The sequence below is a fragment of the Oscarella lobularis genome, chromosome 1, assembly GCF_947507565.1.
Source record: "Oscarella lobularis chromosome 1, ooOscLobu1.1, whole genome shotgun sequence".
NCBI classification, from domain to species: domain Eukaryota; kingdom Metazoa; phylum Porifera; class Homoscleromorpha; order Homosclerophorida; family Oscarellidae; genus Oscarella; species Oscarella lobularis.
Window position 1 is genome coordinate 884,251 of NC_089175.1, and position 12,403 is coordinate 896,653.

Genomic DNA, 12,403 nt, shown 5'->3' on the forward strand with positions numbered 1-12,403 from the left:
GTAGGCGAAGTGCGAAACCGACTCCTCTACACAGTTCGGTAATACGAATTCGAAACGTGCATGGTAAAACTCAGGCACAGCATTGAGCCCTAGCTGGGACCCCGCCTAGCTGGGACCCCGCCTAGCTGGGACCCCGCCTAGCTGGGACCCCGCCTAGCTGTTATTGTCATTCTTGACTGCTCGGCTCATTTGAGCCGTGCTGTGAATGTCTCCGCTCATCGCCAGTACGGTGCAGACTACTTACTTAGAAAAAAGGCTGTGAACGACGTTGGTAGAGGCCAGGAGCACGTAGAAAGTGGCGTCTAGGCATGATGTCGCATATTGATGCTAAAACACAATTTATCAAAAAATTTTCATCATTTTAACAGCTGTTGAGAATGCACGTGACTTAAAAGCAATATAGGTAGTCAGCAAAGGAATTTTGAGCAACGCCTACCCGAAATTTTCTTGACTGGGTGGCTTTTATTCCTGGCACTTCTAGCAATCCTCCAAAAGGGATAAAAGAAACCGAATTTGCGCAGTACATTATTTTTGCGCTTGATTGCAAAAAGAATCGCCGTGGGATCGGATTAGCTAATTTTAATTTTGTCTTTATTTTGCGTTAGATAAGGGTTGTTACTCAATTTAATTAATTTGTGGAAGAATGGAGAGGTGAACCTTACTGTAAAAGACGATTTCTTACTTAAATCAATATTATTTTGCTTTTTGAATTACGCTTGAATGCATAAACAGAGCAAGGTAAGGCTGTAGATGGTACTGCTGAAGGTTTCTTGCATTATTATGTGTCTCTATTTATTTATTTTAGGGAAGAACTTAAAACGTGAGACTGACAGCAGTAAGAGTTTTCCTACTAATAGTATTCTGACAATAAACGCACGAGTAGTATCAGGTAGCATTAACTGCATAAACATTTTCTTGCTCAAACTAATTTCCGTTGGGATTTTATAGGAAAGAACTGGAGACGTAAGACTGACTGTAGATGGAGATTTTGTACTCAAATTAATTTGCGTCTTGATCTACGTCGGAACGCACGAATATAGGCAGTAAGACTGAGTGTAGATAAAGATTTTGTACTCAAATTAATTTGGAGTTTAGGGAAGGACTGCAAAGGTAAGATTGAGTGTAGATGGAGATTTTGTACTCAAATAAATTTGCGTCTTGATGTACGTCGGAACGCACGAATATAGGCGGTAAGACTGAGTGTAGATGGAGATTTTGCACTCAAATTAATTTGCGTCTTGATGTACGTCGGAACGTACGAATAGACTCGAGTAAGACTGAGTGTACATGGAGATTTTTGTTCCCAAATTAATTTGCGTCTTGATGTACGTCGGAACGTACGAATAGCCTCACGTAAGACTGAGTGTAGATGGCGATTTTGTACTCAAATTAATTTGCGTCTTGATGTACGTCGGAACGCACGAATATAGGCAGTAAGACTGAGTGTAGATGGAGATTTTGCACTCAAATTAATTTGTGAGTTTAGGGAGGAACTGGAAAAGTAAGACTATGTGTAGATGGAGATTTCGTACCCAAATTAATTTGCGTCTTGATGTACGTCGGAACGCACGAATAGACTCGGGTAAGACTGAATGTAGATGAAGGATTTTGTACTCAAATTAATTTCTGAGTTTAGTGAAGAACTGGAAAGGCAAGACTATGTGTAGATGGAGATTTTGTACTCAAATTAATTTGCGTCTTGATGTACGTCGGAACGCACGAATATAGGCGGTAAGATTGAGTGTAGATGGAGATTTTGTACTCAAATTAATTTGTGAGTTTAGGGAAGAACTGGAAAGGTAAGACTGAGTGTAGATGGAGATTTTGTACTCAAATTAATTTGCGTCTTGATGTACGTGGGAACGTACGAATAGACTCACGTAAGACTGAGTGTAGATGGAGATTTGTACTCAAATTAATTTGCGTCTTGATGTACATCGGAACGTACGAATAGACTCACGTAAGACTAATGTGTAGATGGCGATTTTGTACCCAAATTAATTTGCGTCTTGATGTACGTTGGAACGTACGAATAGAGTCGGGTAAGACTGAGTGTAGATGGAGATTTTGTACTCAAATTAATTTGCGTCTTGATGTACGTCGGAACGTACGAATAGACTCGGGTAAGACTGAGTGTAGATGGAGATTTTGTACTCAAATTAATTTGCGTCTTGATGTACGTCGGAACGTACGAATAGACTCGGGTAAGACTGAGTGTAGATGGAGATTTTGTACTCAAATTAATTTGCGTCTTGATGTACGTCGGAACGCACGAATATAGGCAGTAAGACTGAGTGTAGATGGAGATTTTGTACTCAAATTAATTTGTGAGTTTAGGGAAGAACTGGAAAGGTAAGACTGAGTGTAGATGGAGATTGTGTACTCAAATTAATTTGCGTCTTGATGTACGTTGGAACGTACGAATAGAGTCGGGTAAGACTGAGTGTAGATGGAGATTTTGTACTCAAATTAATTTGCGTCTTGATGTACGTTGGAACGTACGAATAGACTCGGGTAAGACTGAGTGTAGATGGAGATTTTGTACTCAAATTAATTTGCGTCTTGATGTACGTCGGAACGTACGAATAGACTCGGGTAAGACTGAGTGTAGATGGAGATTTTGTACTCAAATTAATTTGCGTCTTGATGTACGTCGGAACGTACGAATAGACTCGGGTAAGACTGAGTGTAGATGGAGATTTTGTACTCAAATTAATTTGCGTCTTGATGTACGTCGGAACGTACGAATAGACTCGGGTAAGACTGAGTGTAGATGGAGATTTTGTACTCAAATTAATTTGCGTCTTGATGTACGTCGGAACGTACGAATAGACTCACGTAAGACTGAGTGTAGATGGAGATTTTGTACTCAAATTAATTTGCGTCTTGATGTACGTCGGAACGTACGAATAGACTCACGTAAGACTGAGTGTAGATGGAGATTTTGTACTCAAATTAATTTGCGTCTTGATGTACGTCGGAACGCACGAATATAGGCAGTAAGACTGAGTGTAGATGGAGATTTTGTACTCAAATTAATTTGTGAGTTTAGGGAAGAACTGGAAAGGTAAGACTGAGTGTAGATGGAGATTTTGTACTCAAATTAATTTGCGTCTTGATGTACGTCGGAACGTACGAATAGACTCACGTAAGACTGAGTGTAGATGGAGATTTTGTACTCAAATTAATTTGCGTCTTGAGTTTAGAGAAGATCTGGAAAGGTAAGTCTGAGTGTAGATGGAGATTTGTACTCAAATTAATTCGCGTTCCTTTGTACGTTGGAACGCATGAACAGGCGGTAAGATTCACTCTAGATTGAAATCTTCCACTGACATTTAATTTGCGACTTGATTTACATTACTGAAACGGTTAGGAGGTAAGATTGAATTTAGATAGAGATGTCTGAACTCAAATTAATATGTTACCTGTTTAGAGAAATAGTGGAAAGGCTAGTTTCATTGTAGTTGAAAAACTGAAATAATTTTCAACTTTATTTTAGGGATTTGCAAGATTCTTGTTTGAGCGAGGGCTTCGTGAAAGTGGCTCGAGTTCGTCTAAATGTGATCGGGAAGGATGGAGTTGGAAAAACGTGCCTCGTTCGACTTCTCTTTGGTGAGAAGTTTGAAGAACAGGAGAGCACGTGTGGCCTCGACCTTCGGAAGGCTGTTACTATGATTAAGTCTCAAGGCGGCACCACTTCAGGTAAGTGGCAGCTATTGACTCGAGAGGAGCACAAAAAGACGCTGAATGAGCATTTTGGAAATGCAAACACGGATCAATTAGACGTGAAAAGGTAATGTTCTATAAGAACGCTTTGATCGAGTAAGTTGTTTTCGGACTTTTTAGCAAGAGAGTCGCGAGGAAATCCGTCGTGAGTTCATCAACATCAGTTTTCGGCCGTCTGTGGAGACGTATAAAGCGCATGTTTGGCTGCACGGAAGGTTTGAAAACGCGACGAAAAAGTTGACTATCGCGCGTAATGGTGAGCTCGTCTTTCGTCTTTTAGACTCTAGCTCCGAGTCTAGGCTGTCTAGCCGCGACGAAGTGAAGCTGAACGAAGAGGAACTCGCTAAAGTAGAAGCTTTAATAAACGATCATCTTCGATTCGGCGATGAGACGAAGGTAACCCTAATGACAATTTGCGATTTCGGAGGGCAAGAGCCGTTTTTGGCGGCTCATGTGGCGCTCATGCCTCCCGGCGCTCTCTCCGTCTACATGCTCGTTTTCAACGGCGCCGAGCTTCTCACGGACGAAGCAAAGTCGACTTACCGAATATTGGAAGGCGAGAACATTAATCCAATTGAACAGAAACTTTGCCGAATGGAGACAAACGGCGATTTTCTCAAACATTGGTCTTCTTCCGTGCACATCGCTCATCCTGTAGAGCAACAGGATGGTGCATTTCTTGGCGAGGCAGAAAGAGTCGAATTTCCGGCGGTTTTCCGTATTGCAACTCACCGCTGGGAAGCTGAGGAAGCCGCAGCTCGATGCGCGAAGGGCGAAGCGTCTGTCGTTGATTTCATTAGCGAAAACGATAAACGTCTTGAAGAATTATTTCGAAAACAAGCCTGTCAATGTCATTTCGTTCGTCCATCGTCAGGTCCATCGTCGGGACTGGGTTTTTTCCTCGTTGAGAACAAGACTTCCGGTACAGACAAGGAAGATCCCACTGCCAAGGATATTAGAAGTCGAGTTGGCACAATGACAGATGCCTACTGGGAGAAACAAAAGAGACAACCAGCACGCTGGCTGAAATTTGAAGACGCAATGGGCGAACTCGAGCAAATAACAGGACGCTCTGTATCAAGGCTCAAGGAAGTAAAACAAGTTGCGGAGAAATGTCGCATTTTTGATGATGAGGAATTGACAAAGGCGTTGTTGCACCTAACTCATGTGGGTGCTGTTTACTATTTCCCAGACGTTCCGCAGCTTCAGAACATTGTTTTTCATGATTCCAATTGGCTATTCAATCTCTTGGTTTCTTTTGTTGGTTCAGTACACTCTAAATCGAATCTTCCAGCCAATCTTGGCGCGGACTGGGAAATAGCCATTGATTCTGGCTTTCTTTCTCATAAGTTGGTAATTTACTTGTTGAGTGAAGCCCAAGTTAAAGAGCGGGACTACGCATCAGCAAAAAGCATCCTTTGTCATTTTGACGTTCTCGTAGAAAAGGAAGAAGGATCAGAAGAGCAAGGCTACTATGCTCCTTGCTTTCTACAGGACGATTTTACGCAGGAAACAAAATACAGCCAAGCGTTCATTCAGAAAGCGTCGTTTTCATTTCCGCTTATTGTCTATGCTAAGGACGTCTTATTCTTCCCCGAAGCGCTCTTCTTTCGCTTGGCTACTCGTCTTATTCGAGATTACCGTCTCTCGTCCGCCGTGCCGTTGAAGAGAAATAGACTCATTTTCCCATTGTCGCCGGGAGTGAACGCAGAATTTCTCTACCAAGGCTCGAGAAATTGCATCAGTGTAACAGTTTTCTCTGTTGATGAAGAGAAGCCACTGAAAGAAGAGCAGAAGGCTCGTCTTCAATCGCGTTGCAGCCAATTGCGCGAGTGGCTGATCAAGAACGTGAATGAGGCAAAACAACGAGGCATGGCGGGATTGCAGGAGGAATTCTATTGTCAAGTGAAGAAAATCGAAGACAGTTCTGCTCTGTTGAAAAGCCTCGCTTCAATGAAAGACTTTTCAATGGAAACGACAATGTGGACCCTGCTGACTGACGGAGCCAGTCAGCTAAATGAGGATGAGCTTGATTGCATGAAGCTGTGGTTCAAAACAGCGCCAAGGTAAGGTTTAAAGTATGTTATGTTTAAAATATGCTAACATTTTGTTTCACTTCAAGGATGAGATGCTTTACAGAAGGTTCTCAGACAGACGGTAAGTGTCTTTTTGATTCGTTCCTAAGTGTTGTCTACATGCTCCCGTCAGGCTCATCTCTCGACGACGTTGTCTCTGATGATGAACGAATTGATGTAGCTAAAGAAATTAGGGCTAAATGGAGGCATGTTGGAGAGGCTCTTGGGCCCGACCCAAAGTTTAGAGCCAATGACTTGGACGGCTTTGAAGAAAAGAAAAACAATCGAGATCGAGCTCAAGCAATGCTCGACGCCTGGGCACAAAAGTATCATAAAAGAGCCACAAGAAGACAGCTCATACTTGCTTTGAAAAAGGAAGGCTACGGCGCCTTGATATCGGACGTTTTCAAATGTGATCCTGACGGCGTGCAATAACGTCTGACGCCTCTTATTTCATTGCAATAGCACAGGTATGGCCATGGTAATTTTTTTCATTGTCACGTTCTTGTTTTAGGTATATAGTATCGTAACTGCGTAGCTGGAATTTGTATGCGTTCTGCTGGTATTGTTTGACGGCCTTGTTTGTTGGTGATAAACGGTGTTTGACTTTGTTCTATTTAGTTTCATTGTGCATCACTATAGAATCTTGACGACTGTGAAATACAGAATTGCCGGAGCCACCACCTCAACTATTGTCATTTTCTGACAAAGCGTTTAGGCTGTGACAGAGGATTAAATCACATTTTTTATGGTTACAGGTAAATCAAAGAAGACAGCAGGGAGAATGAAATGGAGGAGTCACGCGTTAAAAACAGCAGGTATCTGCCGTTATAACGGCAGATACCTGAGCTTCCTTAGATTAGTGCACGCTTTTGGAATGAGACGCAGCTCTTGTCCCATCTTCAGAGAAATCCCTTTAGGCGAGACTCATTAGCCCCTTCAAGTCTTCATTTCTGCCATAAATCTATACAACCATAAATAGGTACAGCTCTAAATCAGAGTTCTTAAATGCAACTGACCCTATGACTCGTGTCAGGAATTGTTAGAACGCGCGATCTTCCGTGAAAAGACAGGTATGAAAAGAGTATTTTTTTATATAACTGAATTGATTTGTGGTGCTAATGGTATGGGAATTCCTCTGTGCAGGCAATCAGCGCTCCTTCATGATTCTATCAAGCGTAAAACATTTCTCTGCCAGTCCTTCCTCTGTTTTCATCTTGAAAAAATTGCATGTAACCCACCCGCAGACGAGGATTCAATTCCCAAAAAATTATAATACTGCCCATCTCTCATGTACAAATACTTGACGGTTTCCGAGTTGACGTTTCCAGACGTTTTCGTCAATCGAACGGCGGTCTTTTCTATTTGATTCAACGTCTCGTTGCCGGCCGCCGTCAATTTTTTGATGACGTCGTCGTTGAATGGAGAACTCGCATCCAAACAACGAGATTGCGTTGCCATATTCGTCAGCTTTGAGAAAATAAATAGTCATATTATTAATGTTCATTTACTTATGAAATGACATGCTGTTCTGCACGTTTCACTGTTCTGCACATTCATGATGAAATTAGCGAGCCAGGCATTTCGGTTCCAACCTTGAAGATGAATATTGGGTAATCTAAATATTGATTATTAGCGTGTCTGTCAAAACGCCGTCGCGAAGTCTTCCGATTTAATAACCGTTTTGCGATTTCCATTGCCACTTCTTCCAGCCAAGGCTTCAAACAGTGGGAACTCAAATTTATTTCTAATCTATGAAATCGATTTCTCAATTATTACGTACTGGAGAATGTACTCCATTTTCGACATCCATCTTCAGAGACGACGAGAGGCCTTCCCGCTTTAGATGCTCGGCGTTTTCCATTCGAATGCCTTAGAAATAAGAGACTAAGAAAACAAATGACGTCGCTTTTAGTTCACCTGATCCGCTCCACGGCATCGTGGGAACGTTGGCAGATTGAGCGACAATTGTAGAAGCGAAATTGTCACCCAGAGTTCTCATAGGACCCTCAGGTGGTCCTGTAAAAATAAATCAATAATACTATAGTCCAATTAGTGGAGGTTGCACCAATAAAAATGATTCCATTTTTCTGCAACAATTTTGGATTCTCGGAGGCGTGTCCCCATACCGCCCAAACAGCATGAACTGATTCTCTCTTTGCTACGTTCACAATCACGTCCACGTTCGAATAATTGTAATTGTTTGCGCCTCCTGGCACGTGAGCCAATTGATCAGCCATTCGAATATATTCGGCATTCGCCAAATGAACTAAATTCAATTTAATTATTATTTTACGTTGAGGTCTTCCGGTGTGACCATGGCGACGGATCGAATCGCTTTCTTGTTTCCGAACGCTTCGTAAGCCCATTTTCGTATCGATCGAATGCATTTGACGGCGGCAATACCGTTATTTGCAATTGACACCAAAGTAATCGGCTAAACGACTTCAAAGCGTCTCTGCTGCACGACGAACCTTCTCTATGACCTTTTTGGCGCCGAATCGCTGCACGAATTCTGCAGGAGTGGCCACCTGCGTCATATTTTTCATTATACGGACTCGACGCGTATGCGTTGACCGCTGCACACCTCTTTTGAAGTGCTCGAGCCTCTGTGCGATCGCGGAGACGATTGACGAGCCGCCATATCGACGCCAGCGAATTTTCGAGCGAGGGAGAACACGAGGCTATTTTCGCGAAAGAAACAAAGATGCACGTGATGGACAAAGTACTCTTCAATTATGTCATCAATTAGAGGCAATTTGGTATGGACAATGAAGTCTTTCTCAACCAAAGGTCTTTGGTTTTTGTGCTTTTATGGTTTTGCATTGTTCTCTTTGTTTTGGGCGGAGGAGGCGTGCCTTCTCTTAGTTTGAGGAAATAATGTGAGTAATGCTTGTGCATGATTCCGCGTCTTCCTCGACCGTGATATTTGATCATTTTCTTGTACGTACCCTTTCCAGCGTACGATTCGTCTAAGCAATACAAACATGCATGAAAAAATTGCAATCAATAATTTTTGCTTACCAATGTATAAGTGCTCTATTCCACCGGATTTGCTGCAGCCTCTTTGTTTGGCGTCTTTTAATACATAAACTGGTCGATTTAGAGTCCGCTCTACTTGAATTTTCTTGGCATTTAGACCTCTAGAACTGTTTTGGCTGCTCTTTTGGGTGAAAACTGCATTTGCCTGACTGCTTCGTCAACGGGAAGACGGCGAATCTGAACGAATTCGAATATTTGAATTTTGTGTGTCCACATTTTTTGTTCTACCTGCTTTGCTACTAAATTTAATTTCCACGGACTTCCTTTCACTTGTCGACGGCTCGCATAGATCGTCTGTTGAGCCACGGTGAATTTGGAGACGACAAAAAGAAGCTTCTGCTCACCACTTTATCGTTTTCTGGTTTTCCGAGTCTTTCTATTTCTTCCCAGTCGGATTCCTTTATGATCTTCGGTTTGGGATTGCCGAATGTCGGATGCTTTCCCGCTAAAGAAACTCCAGTCGTGTAAAAGCTTCTCTGAGAAGTCTGCGGACTGGAGACAGAATTCGGGCAACCAACATCATCATTCTATACGGGCTTTTTGTGCACCACGCCTACACTGTCCTTACAGATTCATTGGTTGATTGATTCTGTAAACTTCACTATGCTTTGTGTATTCTGACAAGAAACTAGCCGGTATGAGAATTTAATAAAGTCTTCTTCAAAAATGCAGCGGAATTCCAGACAACGCCTTATATGCTGAGCATGCGTGCATAATTACTTCTTCCTTTGGCAAGGTAGGCGAAGGTCGACTCCTCTACACCGTACGGTAAGTGTCGGTAACGACTCGAAACGTGCATGGTAAAACTCAGACACAGCACTGAGCTCCAGCTGGGCCCCTAGCTGTTATTGTCCACGGCGCGTGTACCGGCATTCTTGACTGCTCGGCTCTTCCTCATTTGAGCGAGAAAGGGTCTGGGTAAGAGGCTAGAAAAAGGCTGCGGACAACGTTGATAGAGGCCAGGAGCACGTAGAAAGTGGCGTATCGGCATGATGTCGCATATTGATGCTAAAACACAATTTATCAAAAAAAGGTTTCAACCCACTTTTGTTAGTACAATGATTTTACAATGAAAACAGCTGTTGAAATTGCACGTGACTTAAAAGCAATATAGTCACGATACTTCTTGGCAGAAATTTCCTTGTGAGGGCAAAGGGCCTAACCGAAATTTTCTTGACTGGATGGCTTTTATTCTTGGCAATTCTAGCAATCCTCCAAAAGAGATAAATGAAACTGAATTTGCGCAGTACATTATTTTGCAAAAAGAATGACCGCGGGGTCAGATGAGCTAAATTTAATTTTGTCTTTATTTTGCGTTAGATAAGGGTTGTTACTCAAATTAATTTATTTGTGGAAGAATGGAGAGGTGAACCTTACTGTAGAAGAAATTTCTTTGAATATTAATTTTCTTCTTGAATTACGCTTGGATGCATAAACAGAGCAAGGTAAGGCTGTAGATGGTACTGCTGAATGTTTCTTGCCCTATTATGTGTCTTAATTTATTTTAGGGAAGAACTGAAAATGTGAGACTGACAGTAGTAAGAGTTTTCCTACTCATAGTATTCTGACATTAAACGCACGAGTAGTATCAGGTAGCATTGACTGCATAAATATTTTCTTGCTCAAACTAATTTCCGTTTTGATTATAGCAAAGAACTGAAAACGTAAGACTGACTATAGATGGCGATTTCGTACTCACCTTAATTTGCGTCTTGATGTACGTCGGAACGCATCGATACAGACGGTGAGACTGACTGTAGATGGCGATTTTGTACTCAAATTAATTTAGGGAAGAACTGGAAAGGTAAGACTGAGTGTAGATGGATATTTTGTACTTAAATTAATTTGCGTCTTGATGTACGTCGGAACGAACGAAAATAGGCGGTAAGACTGAGTGTAGATGGAGATTTTGTACTCAAATTAATTTGCGTCTTGATGTACGTCGGAACGAACGAAAATAGGCGGTAAGACTGAGTGTAGATGGAGATTTTGTACTCAAATTAATTTGCGTCTTGATGTACGTCGGAACGTACGAATAGACTCACGTAAGACTGAGTGTAGATGGAGATTTTGTACTCAAATTAATTTGCGTCTTGATGTACGTCGGAACGCACGAATATAGGCGGTAAGACTGAGTGTAGATGGAGATTTTGTACTCAAATTAATTTGTGAGTTTAGGGAAGAACTGGAAAGGTAAGACTGAGTGTAGATGGAGATTTTGTACTCAAATTAATTTGCGTCTTGATGTACGTCGGAAAGTACGAATAGACTCGGGTAAGACTGAGTGTAGATGGAGATTTTGTACTCAAATTAATTTGCGTCTTGATGTACGTCGGAACGTACGAATAGACTCACGTAAGACTGAGTGTAGATGGAGATTTTGTACTCAAATTAATTTGCGTCTTGATGTACGTCGGAACGCACGAATATAGGCAGTAAGACTGAGTGTAGATGGAGATTTTGTACTCAAATTAATTTGTGAGTTTAGGGAAGAACTGGAAAGGTAAGACTGAGTGTAGATGGAGATTTTGTACTCAAATTAATTTGCGTTTTGATGTACGTCGGAACGTACGAATAGACTCACGTAAGACTGAGTGTAGATGGAGATTTTGTACTCAAATTAATTTGCGTCTTGATGTACGTCGGAACGCACGAATATAGGCGGTAAGACTGAGTGTAGATGCAGATTTTGTATTCAAATTAATTTGTGAGTTTAGGGAAGAACTGCAAAGGTAGGACTGAGTGTAGATGGAGATTTTGTACTCAAATTAATTTGCGTCTTGATGTACGTCGGAACATACGAATAGACTCGGGTAAGACTGAGTGTAGATGGAGATTTTGTACTCAAATTAATTTGCGTCTTGATGTACGTCGAAACGTGCGAATAGACTCGGGTAAGACTGAGTGTAGATGGAGATTTTGTACTCAAATTAATTTGCGTTTTGATGTACGTCGGAACGTACGAATAGACTCACGTAAGACTGAGTGTAGATGGAGATTTTGTACTCAAATTAATTTGCGTCTTGATGTACGTCGGAACGCACGAATATAGGCGGTAAGACTGAGTGTAGATGCAGATTTTGTATTCAAATTAATTTGTGAGTTTAGGGAAGAACTGCAAAGGTAAGACTGAGTGTAGATGGAGATTTTGTACTCAAATTAATTTGCGTCTTGATGTACGTCGGAACGTACGAATAGACTCGGGTAAGACTGAGTGTAGATGGAGATTTTGTACTCAAATTAATTTGTGAGTTTAGGGAAGAACTGGAAAGGTAAGACTGAGTGTAGATGGAGATTTTGTACTCAAATTAATTTGCGTCTTGATGTACGTCGGAACGTACGAATAGACTCGGGTAAGACTGAGTGTAGATGGAGATTTTGTACTCAAATTAATTTGCGTCTTGATGTACGTCGGAACGAACGAAAATAGGCGGTAAGACTGAGTGTAGATGGAGATTTTGTACTCAAATTAATTTGCGTCTTGATGTACGTCGGAATGAACGAAAATAGGCGGTAAGACTGAGTGCAGATGGAGATTTTGTAAATTAATTTGTGAGTTT

General features: G+C 41.6%; 2 protein-coding genes and 1 long non-coding RNA gene across 10 annotated transcripts; 2 read left to right on the forward strand and 1 right to left on the reverse strand.

Annotated features, from left to right (window-relative positions):
• Window positions 1-1,652: 1,652 nt before the first annotated feature.
• On the forward strand, window positions 1,653-6,490 carry LOC136189839 (uncharacterized). Its single transcript, XM_065977871.1, has 12 exons — window positions 1,653-1,731; window positions 2,118-2,284; window positions 2,338-2,352; window positions 2,833-2,999; window positions 3,053-3,221; window positions 3,296-3,448; window positions 3,500-3,793; window positions 3,847-3,941; window positions 4,007-5,792; window positions 5,849-5,883; window positions 5,935-6,271; window positions 6,316-6,490. The coding sequence occupies exons 6-11, from the start codon at window positions 3,399-3,401 to the stop codon at window positions 6,234-6,236; spliced, it is 2,562 nt and encodes an 853-aa protein (XP_065833943.1). The 5' UTR covers window positions 1,653-1,731; window positions 2,118-2,284; window positions 2,338-2,352; window positions 2,833-2,999; window positions 3,053-3,221; window positions 3,296-3,398; the 3' UTR covers window positions 6,237-6,271; window positions 6,316-6,490.
• On the reverse strand, window positions 6,135-8,535 carry LOC136189945 (acetyl-CoA carboxylase 2-like). 4 transcript variants are annotated; one of them, XM_065978019.1, is made up of 8 exons: window positions 8,389-8,535; window positions 7,870-8,332; window positions 7,722-7,820; window positions 7,585-7,673; window positions 7,482-7,519; window positions 7,339-7,419; window positions 6,821-7,271; window positions 6,135-6,765 (listed from the first exon to the last, which is right to left on the reverse strand). In XM_065978019.1, the coding sequence occupies exons 2-7, from the start codon at window positions 8,189-8,191 to the stop codon at window positions 7,268-7,270; spliced, it is 633 nt and encodes a 210-aa protein (XP_065834091.1). In that variant the 5' UTR covers window positions 8,192-8,332; window positions 8,389-8,535; the 3' UTR covers window positions 6,135-6,765; window positions 6,821-7,267. The 4 variants fall into 4 exon arrangements, with proteins under 4 accessions (XP_065834091.1, XP_065834099.1, XP_065834082.1 ...); XM_065978034.1 differs by having other exon boundaries at window positions 6,138-6,765; window positions 6,821-7,519; window positions 7,870-8,070; window positions 8,119-8,156; window positions 8,208-8,332; XM_065978027.1 differs by having other exon boundaries at window positions 6,136-6,765; window positions 6,821-7,519; window positions 7,870-8,070; window positions 8,119-8,332.
• Window positions 8,536-9,450: 915 nt separating this feature from the next.
• On the forward strand, window positions 9,451-12,352 carry LOC136190009 (uncharacterized). Of its 5 annotated transcripts, none has more exons than XR_010670497.1 (11): window positions 9,451-9,611; window positions 10,164-10,288; window positions 10,352-10,435; window positions 10,493-10,647; window positions 10,725-10,968; window positions 11,022-11,036; window positions 11,193-11,278; window positions 11,332-11,346; window positions 11,422-11,507; window positions 11,651-11,737; window positions 12,101-12,352. It is a non-coding gene; the product is annotated as an uncharacterized lncRNA (long non-coding RNA). The 5 variants fall into 5 exon arrangements; XR_010670496.1 differs by lacking the exon at window positions 9,451-9,611 and adding an exon at window positions 9,625-9,986 and having other exon boundaries at window positions 10,051-10,288; XR_010670495.1 differs by lacking the exon at window positions 9,451-9,611 and having other exon boundaries at window positions 9,630-10,288; window positions 10,493-10,587; window positions 10,633-10,647.
• Window positions 12,353-12,403: the final 51 nt, after the last annotated feature.

What these genes read in the sequence shown, in the direction of transcription:
- LOC136189839 (XM_065977871.1), top strand. Translation starts at nt 3,399, where the DNA reads ATGTCTGAACTCAAATTAATATGTTACCTGTTTAGAGAAATAGTGGAA. An exon ending in GATCAATTAGACGTGAAAAG is followed by an intron (nt 3,794 to 3,846) that starts GTAATGTTCTAT and finishes CGGACTTTTTAG; the next exon opens with CAAGAGAGTCGCGAGGAAAT. An exon ending in TGGTTCAAAACAGCGCCAAG is followed by an intron (nt 5,793 to 5,848) that starts GTAAGGTTTAAA and finishes TTTCACTTCAAG; the next exon opens with GATGAGATGCTTTACAGAAG.
- LOC136189945 (XM_065978010.1), bottom strand. Translation starts at nt 8,191, where the DNA reads ATGCATTCGATCGATACGAAAATGGGCTTACGAAGCGTTCGGAAACAA. An exon ending in GATGCCGTGGAGCGGATCAG is followed by an intron (nt 7,674 to 7,721) that starts GTGAACTAAAAG and finishes CTTATTTCTAAG; the next exon opens with GCATTCGAATGGAAAACGCC. An exon ending in GCAATGGAAATCGCAAAACG is followed by an intron (nt 7,420 to 7,481) that starts GTTATTAAATCG and finishes ATCAATATTTAG; the next exon opens with ATTACCCAATATTCATCTTC.